The 8,936-nt window shown below is 36.2% G+C and overlaps 2 protein-coding genes across 18 annotated transcripts in view; both read left to right on the top strand.

The window, feature by feature from the left end:
* Nucleotides 1-8,936, top strand: part of LOC111504733 (uncharacterized) — a 398,322-nt gene that overhangs the window by 302,777 nt on the left and 86,609 nt on the right. The gene's annotated exons all lie outside the window — the stretch shown is intronic.
* LOC141483957 (uncharacterized) overlaps nt 1-8,936 on the top strand; it is a 51,427-nt gene that overhangs the window by 10,123 nt on the left and 32,368 nt on the right. Inside the window, exons 2-6 of the mRNA XM_074179097.1 lie at nt 26-2,587; nt 2,648-4,291; nt 4,352-4,717; nt 4,778-6,241; nt 6,298-8,931. Of these exons, the coding sequence (XP_074035198.1) occupies nt 26-2,587; nt 2,648-4,291; nt 4,352-4,717; nt 4,778-6,241; nt 6,298-8,931 (8,670 nt within the window). The remainder of the gene's footprint in view (nt 1-25; nt 2,588-2,647; nt 4,292-4,351; nt 4,718-4,777; nt 6,242-6,297; nt 8,932-8,936) is intronic.

Raw genomic sequence — 8,936 nt, 5'->3', positions numbered from 1 at the left:
TGTCAAAACTCTCGAAATTTTGGAGAAGAAAGATGAAATAGAACCTGAAACACGTGAAATTTTCGAAAAACATATTGTTCCGAAAGAGATTAAGTATTTTGTACTCTCACCTGAAAAAGCTGACAAAGAGGAACACTCTGAAAAACTTGTTCAAGATTTGAAGAAAAAGCCAACGGAAAAGGTTGGGGAAGTCATTACCACGATAACAAAAGAAGTCAAAACTCTTGAAGTTTCGGAAAAGGAAGATGAAATAAAACCTGAATCACTTAAGGTTGTGGAGAAACATATTGTTTCGGAAGAAACTGAGTCATTTGTATTCTCACCTGAAAAAGTTGACAAAGAAGAACCCTTTGAAAAGATTGTTCCAGATTTGAAGGAACAACTCACGGAGAAAGTTGAGGAAGTCGTAACCACGATAACAAAAGAAGTCAAAACTCTTGAAGTTTTGGAAAAAGAAGATGAAATAAAACCTGAATCACTTGAGGTTGTAGAAAAACATATTATTCCGGAAAAATCTGAACCTACTGTAGTCTCACCTGTAAAAGCTGACAAAGAAGAGTCATGTGAAAAACTGGTTCCAGATCTGAAGAAACAGCCCACGGAAAAGGTTGAGGAAGTCATTACAACAAAAACAAAAGAAGTCAAAACTCCTGAAGTTATTGAAAAGGAAGATGAAATGAAACCTGAATCACATGAAGTTTTCGAAAAACATATTTTTTCGAAAGAAATTAAGTCTTTTGTAGTCTCACCTGAAAAAGCTGACAAAAAGGATCCCTCTGAAAAGCTTGTTCAAGATTTGGAGAAACAGCTCACGGAAAAAGTTGAGGAAGTCTTTACCACGATAACAAAAAAAGTCAAAACTCCTGAAATTATTGAAAAGAAAGATGAAATGAAACCTGAATCACCTGATGTTGTGGAAAAATATATTATTCCGGAAGCAACTAAGTCTCCTGTAGTCTCACCTGAAAAAGCTGACGAAGAAGAACTCTCTGAAAAGCGGGTTCCAGATTTGAAAAAACAGCCCACGGAAAAGATTGAGAAAGTCATTACAACAATTACAAAAGAAGTCAAAACTACTGAAGTGATCGAAAAGGAAGACGAAATAAAACCTGAATCACCTGAGGTTGTAGAAAAACATATTGTTCCGGAAGAAACTAAGTCTTCTGTAGTCTCACCTGAAAAAGCTGACATAGAAAAACATATTGTTCCGGAAAAAACTAAGTCTTCTGTAGTCTCACCTGAAAAAGCTGACAAAGAAGTATCCTTTAAAAAGGGGGTTCCACATTTGAAGAAACAGCCCACGGAAAAGATTGAGGATGTCATTACAACAATAACAAAAGAAGTCAAAACTACTGAAGTCATCGAAAAAGAAGACGAAATAAAACCTGAATCACCTGTGGTTGTAGAAAAACATATTGTTCCGGAAGAAACTAAGTTTTCTGTAGTCTCACCTGAAAAAGCTGACATAGAAGAACCATCTGAAAAGCTTGTTTCAAATTTGGAGGAACAGCTCACGGAGAAAGTTGAGGAAGTCGTAACCACGATAACAAAAGATGTCAAAACTCTTGAAGTTTTGGAAAAAGAAGATGAAATGAAACCTGAATCACTTGAGGTTGTAGAAAAACATATTATTCCGGAAGAATCTGAACCTACTGTAGTCTCACCTGTAAAAGCTGACAAAGAAGAGTCATGTGAAAAACTGGTTCCAGATTTGAAGAAACAGCCCACGGAAAAGGTTGAGGAAGTCATTACAACAATAACAAAAGAAGTCGAAACACCTGAAGTTATTGAAAAGGAAGATGAAATGAAACCTGAATCACATGAAGTTTTCGAAAAACATATTTTTTCGAAAGAAATTGAGTCTTTTGTAGTCTCACCTGAAAAAGCTGACAAAAAGGATCCCTCTGAAAAGCTTGTTCAAGATTTGGAGAAACAGCTCACGGAAAAAGTTGAGGAAGTCTGTACCACGATAACAAAAAAAGTCAAAACTCTTGAAGTCTTGGAGAAAGAAGATGAAATAAAACCTGAATCACCTGAGGTTTTAGAAAAACATATTGTTCTGGAAGAAACTGAGTCTTGTGTAGTTTCACCTGAAAAAGCTGACAAAGAGGAACCCTCTGAAAAGCTTGTTTCAGATTTGGAGAAACAGTCCTTGGAAATCGTTGAGGATGACAAAACAACTATAACAAAAGAAGTCAAAACTCCTGAAGTTATTGAAAAGAAAGATGAAATAGAACCTAAATCACCTGAGGTTGTAGAAAAACATATTGTTTCGGAAGAAACTAAGTCTTCTGTAGTTACACCTGAAAAAGTTGACAAAGAAGAACCTTCTGTAAAGCTTGTTCCAGATTTAGAGAAACAGCCCTCGGAAAAGGTTGGGGAAGACATAACAACTGTAACAAAAGAAGTCAAAACTCCTGAAGTTATTGAAAAGAAAGATGAAATAAAACCTAAATCACCTGAGGTTGTAGAAGAACATATCGTTCCGGGAAAAACTAAGTCTCCTGTAGTCTCACCTGAAAAAGCTGACAAAGAGGAACCCTCTGAAAAGCTTGTTTCAGATTTGGAGAAACAGTCCTCGGAAAAGGTTGAGGAAGACACAACAACTATAACAAAAAAAGTCAAAACTCCTGAAGTTATTGAAAAGGAAGATGAAATAAAACCTAAATCACCTGAGGTTGTAGAAAAACATGTTGTTTCGGAAGAAACTAAGTCTTCTGTAGTTACACCTGAAAAAGTTGACAAAGAAGAACCTTCTGAAAAGCTTGTTCCAGATTTAGAGAAACAGCCCTCGGAAAAGGTTGGGGAAGACATAACAACTGTAACAAAAGAAGTCAAAACTCCTATAGATATTGAAAAGAAATTTGCAATAAAACCTAAATCACTTGAGGTTGTAGAAGAACATATTGTTCTGGGTGAAACTAAGTCTTCTGTAGTCTCACCTGAAAAAGCTGACAAAGAAGAACCTTCTGAAAAGCTTGTTCCAGATTTGGAGAAACAGCCCTCGGAAAAGGTTGAGAAAGTCATACCTACAATAACAAAAGAAGTGAAAACTCCTGAAAGTATTGAAATGAAAGATGAAATAAAACCTGAATCGCCCGAGGTTGTAGAAAAACAAATAATTTCGGAAGAATCTAAACCTACTGTAGTCTCACCTGAAAAATCTGACAAAGAAGAACCCTTTGAAAAGATTGTTCCAGATTCGAAGGAACAGCTCACGAAAAAGGTTGAGGAAGTTACTAGCACAAAAGCAAAAGATGTCAAAACTCTCGAAATTTTGGAGAAGAAAGATGAAATAGAACCTGAAACACGTGAAATTTTCGAAAAACATATTGTTCCGAAAGAGATTAAGTATTTTGTACTCTCACCTGAAAAAGCTGACAAAGAGGAACACTCTGAAAAACTTGTTCAAGATTTGAAGAAGAAGCCAACGGAAAAGGTTGGGGAAGTCATTACCACGATAACAAAAGAAGTCAAAACTCTTGAAGTTTCGGAAAAGGAAGATGAAATAAAACCTGAATCACTTGAGGTTGTGGAGAAACATATTGTTTCGGAAGAAACTAAGTTTTCTGTAGTCTCACCTGAAAAAGCTGACATAGAAGAACCATCTGAAAAGCTTGTTTCAAATTTGGAGAAACAGCTCACGGAGAAAGTTGAGGAAGTCGTAACCACGATAACAAAAGATGTCAAAACTCTTGAAGTTTTGGAAAAAGAAGATGAAATAAAACCTGAATCACTTGAGGTTGTAGAAAAACATATTATTCCGGAAGAATCTGAACCTACTGTAGTCTCACCTGTAAAAGCTGACAAAGAAGAGTCATGTGAAAAACTGGTTCCAGATTTGAAGAAACAGCCTACGGAAAAGGTTGAGGAAGTCATTACAACAATAACAAAAGAAGTCAAAACACCTGAAGTTATTGAAAAGGAAGATGAAATGAAACCTGAATCACATGAAGTTTTCGAAAAACATATTTTTTCGAAAGAAATTGAGTCTTTTGTAGTCTCACCTGAAAAAGCTGACAAAAAGGATCCCTCTGAAAAGCTTGTTCAAGATTTGGAGAAACAGCTCACGGAAAAAGTTGAGGAAGTCTTTACCACGATAACAAAAAAAGTCAAAACTCTTGAAGTCTTGGAAAAAGAAGATGAAATAAAACCTGAATCCCCTGAGGTTTTAGAAAAACATATTGTTCTGGAACAAACTGAGTCTTGTGTAGTTTCACCTGAAAAAGCTGACAAAGAGGAACCCTCTGAAAAGCTTGTTTCAGATTTGGAGAAACAGCCCTTGGAAATCGTTGAGGATGACAAAACAACTATAACAAAAAAAGTCAAAACTCCTGAAGTTATTGAAAAGAAAGATGAAATAGAACCTAAATCACCTGAGGTTGTAGAAAAACATATTGTTTCGGAAGAAACTAAGTCTTCTGTAGTTACACCTGAAAAAGTTGACAAAGAAGAACCTTCTGAAAAGCTTGTTCCAGATTTAGAGAAACAGCCCTCGGAAAAGGTTGGGGAAGACATAACAACTGTAACAAAAGAAGTCAAAACTCCTGAAGTTATTGAAAAGAAAGATGAAATAAAACCTAAATCACCTGAGGTTGTAGAAGAACATATCGTTCCGGGCAAAACTAAGTCTCCTGTAGTCTCACCTGTAAAAGCTGACAAAGAGGAACCCTCTGAAAAGCTTGTTTCAGATTTGGAGAAACAGCCCTCGGAAAAGGTTGAGGAAGACACAACAACTATAACAAAAAAAGTCAAAACTCCTGAAGTTATTGAAAAGGAAGATGAAATAAAACCTAAATCACCTGAGGTTGTAGAAAAACATATTGTTTCGGAAGAAACTAAGTCTTCTGTAGTTACACCTGAAAAAGTTGACAAAGAAGAACCTTCTGAAAAGCTTGTTCCAGATTTAGAGAAACAGCCCTCGGAAAAGGTTGGGGAAGACATAACAACTGTAACAAAAGAAGTCAAAACTCCTGTAGATATTGAAAAGAAAGTTGCAAAAAAACCTAAATCACTTGAGGTTGTAGAAGAACATATTGTTCTGGGTGAAACTAAGTCTTCTGTAGTCTCACCTGAGAAAGCTGACAAAGAAGAACCTTCTGAAAAGCTTGTTCCAGATTTGGAGAAACAGCCCTCGGAAAAGGTTGAGAAAGTCATACCTACAATAACAAAAGAAGTGAAAACTCCTGAAAGTATTGAAATGAAAGATGAAATAAAACCTGAATCACCCGAGGTTGTAGAAAAACAAATAATTTCGGAAGAATCTAAACCTACTGTAGTCTCACCTGAAAAATCTGACAAAGAAGAACCCTTTGAAAAGATTGTTCCAGATTCGAAGGAACAGCTCACGAAAAAGGTTGAGGAAGTTATTAGCACAAAAGCAAAAGATGTCAAAACTCTCGAAATTTTGGAGAAGAAAGATGAAATAGAACCTGAAACACGTGAAATTTTCGAAAAACATATTGTTCCGAAAGAGATTAAGTATTTTGTACTCTCACCTGAAAAAGCTGACAAAGAGGAACACTCTGAAAAACTTGTTCAAGATTTGAAGAAAAAGCCAACGGAAAAGGTTGGGGAAATCATTACCACGATAACAAAAGAAGTCAAAACTCTTGAAGTTTCGGAAAAGGAAGATGAAATAAAACCTGAATCACTTGAGGTTGTGGAGAAACATATTGTTTCGGAAGAAACTGAGTCATTTGTATTCTCACCTGAAAAAGTTGACAAAGAAGAACCCTTTGAAAAGATTGTTCCAGATTTGAAGGAACAACTCACGGAGAAAGTTGAGGAAGTCGTAACCACAATAACAAAAGAAGTCAAAACTCTTGAAGTTTTGGAAAAAAAAGATGAAATAAAACCTGAATCACTTGAGGTTGTAGAAAAACATATTATTCCGGAAGAATCTGAACCTACTGTAGTCTCACCTGTAAAAGCTGACAAAGAAGATTCATGTGAAAAACTGGTTCCAGATTTGAAGAAACAGCCCACGGAAAAGGTTGAGGAAGTCATTACAACAATAACAAAAGAAGTCAAAACTCCTGAAGTTATTGAAAAGGAAGATGAAATGAAACCTGAATCACATGAAGTTTTCGAAAAACATATTTTTTCGAAAGAAATTAAGTCTTTTGTAGTCTCACCTGAACAAGCTGACAAAAAGGATCCCTCTGAAAAGCTTGTTCAAGATTTGGAGAAACAGCTCACGGAAAAAGTTGAGGAAGTCTTTACCACGATAACAAAAAAAGTCAAAACTCTTGAAGTCTTGGAAAAAAAGATGAAATAGAACCTGAATCACCTGAGGTTTCAGAAAAACATTATGTTCTGGAAGAAACTGAGTCTTCTGTAGTCTCACCTGAAAAAGCTGACAAAGAGGAACCCTCTGAAAAGCTTGTTACAGATTTGGAGAAACAGCCCTCGGAAAAGGTTGAGGAAGACACAACAACTATAACAAAAGAAGTCAAAACTCCTGAAGTTATTGAAAAGAAAGATGAAATGAAACCTGAATCACCCGAGGTTGTCGAAAAACAAATAATTTCGGAAGAATCTAAACCTACTGTAGTCTCACCTGGAAAAGCTGACAGAGAAGAACCCTTTGAAAAAATTGTTCCAGATTCGAAGGAACAGCTCACGGAAAAGGTTGAGGAAGTTATTAGCACAATAACAAAAGATGTCAAAACTCTCGAAATTTTGGAAAAGGAAGATGAAATAGAAACTGAAACACGTGAAGTTTTTGAAAAACTTATTGTTGCGAAAGAAATTGATTCTTCTGTAGTCTCACCTGAAAAAGCTGACAAAGAGGAAGCCTCTGAAAAGCTTGTTAAAGATTTGAAGGAACAGACCACGGAAAAGGTTGAGGAAGTCATCACCACGATGACAAAAGAAATCGAAACTCTTGAAGTTTTGGAAAAGGAAGATGAAATAAAACCAGAATCACCTGAGGTTGTAGAAAAACATATTGTTCTGGAAGAAACTAAGTCTTCTGTAGTCTCACCTGAAAAAGCTGACAAAGAGGAACCCTCTGAAAAGCTTGTTTCAGATTTGGAGAAACAGCCCTCAGAAAAGGTTGAGGAAGACATAACAAGTATAACAAAAGAAGTCAAAACTCTCGAAGGTATTGAAATTGAAGATGAAATAAAACCTAAATCAACTGAGGTTGTAGAAAAACGTATTGTTCCGGGAAAAACTAAGTCTTCTGTAGTCTCACCAGATAAAGTTGACAAAGAGGAACCCTCTGAAAAGCTTGTTTCAGATTTTGAGAAACAGCCCACGGAAAAGGTTGAGGAAGTCATTACAATAATAACAAAAAAAGTCAAAACTCTTGAAGTTTTGAAAAAGGAAGATGAGATAAAACCTGAATCACTTGAGGTTGTAGAAAAACATATTTTACCGGAGGAACCCTCTGAAAAGCTTGTTTCAGATTTGGAGAAACAGCCCTCGGAAAAGGTTGAGGAAGACATAACAACTATAACAGAAGAAGTCAAAACTCCTGAAGTTATTGAAAAGAAAGATGAAATAAAACCTAAATCACCTGAGGTTGTAGAAGAACATATCGTTCCGGGAAAAACTAAGTCTTCTGTAGTCTCACCTGAGAAAGCTGACAAAAAGGAACCCTCTGAAAAGCTTTTATCAGATTTGGAGAAACAACCCTCGGAAAAGATTGAGAACGACATAACAACTATAACAGAAGAAGTCAAAACTCCTGAAGTTATTGAAAAGAAAGATGAAATAAAACCTAAATCACCTGAGGTTGTAGAAAAACATATTGTTCCGGAAGAAACTAAGTCTTCTGTAGTCTCACCTGAGAAAGCTGACAAAGAGGAACCCTCTGAAAAGCTTTTATCAGATTTGGAGAAACAACCCTCGGAAAAGATTGAGAAAGACATAACAACTATAACAGAAGAAGTCAAAACTCCTGAAGTTATTGAAAAGAAAGATGAAATAAAACCTAAATCACCTGAGGTTGTAGAAGAACATATCGTTCCGGGAAAAACCAAGTCTTCTGTAGTCTCACCAGATGAAGCTGACAAAGAGGAACCCTCTGAAAAGCTTGTTTCAGATTTTGAGAAACAGCCCACGGAAAAGGTTGAGGAAGTCATTACAATAATATTAAAAGGAGTCAAAACTCCTGAAGTTATTGAAAAGAAAGATGAAATGAAACCTGAATCACCTGAGGTTGTAGAAGAACATATCGTTCCGGGAGAAACTAAGTCTCCTGTAGTCTCACCTGAAAAAGCTGAAAAAGAGGAAACCTCTGAAAAGCTTGTTCAAGATTTGAAGAAACAGCCCACGGAAAAGGTTGAGGAAGTCATCACCACGATGACAAAAGAAATCGAAACTGTTGAAATTTTGGAAAAGGAAGATGAAATAAAACCTGAATCACCTGAGGTTGTAGAAAAACATATTGTTCCGGAAGAAACTAAGTCTTCTGTAGTCTCACCTGAGAAAGCTCACAAAGAGGAACCCTCTGAAAAGCTTTTATCAGATTTGGAGAAACAGCCCTCGGAAAAGGTTGAGGAAGACACAACAACTATAACAAAAGAAGTCAAAACTCCTGAAGTTATTGAAAAGAAAGATGAAATAAAACCTAAATCACCTGAGGTTGTAGAAGAACATATCGTTTCGGGAAGAACTAAGTCTCCTGTAGTCTCACCTGAAAAAGCTGACAAAGAGGAACACTCTGAAAAGTTTGTTTCAGATTTGGAGAAACAGCCCTTGGAAAAGGTTGAGGAAGACAGAACAACTATAACAAAAGAAGTCAAAACTCCTGAAGTTATTGAAAAGAAAGATGGAATAAAACCTAAATCTCCTGAGGTTGTAGAAGTACATATTGTTCCGGGGAAAACAAAGTCTCCTTTAGTCTCACCTGGAGAAGATGACAAAGAGCAACCCTCTAAAAAGCTTGTTTCATATTTGAAGAAACAGCCCTCGGAAAAGGTTGA

The sequence above is a fragment of the Leptinotarsa decemlineata genome, unplaced genomic scaffold (assembly GCF_025532065.1).
Source record: "Leptinotarsa decemlineata unplaced genomic scaffold, Ldec_3_MD MMD2_tig00004307_RagTag_RagTag, whole genome shotgun sequence".
Classification (NCBI taxonomy): domain Eukaryota; kingdom Metazoa; phylum Arthropoda; class Insecta; order Coleoptera; family Chrysomelidae; genus Leptinotarsa; species Leptinotarsa decemlineata.
Note: the sequence above shows the minus strand (reverse complement) of the source record. Positions and strands in the feature narration are given on the sequence as shown.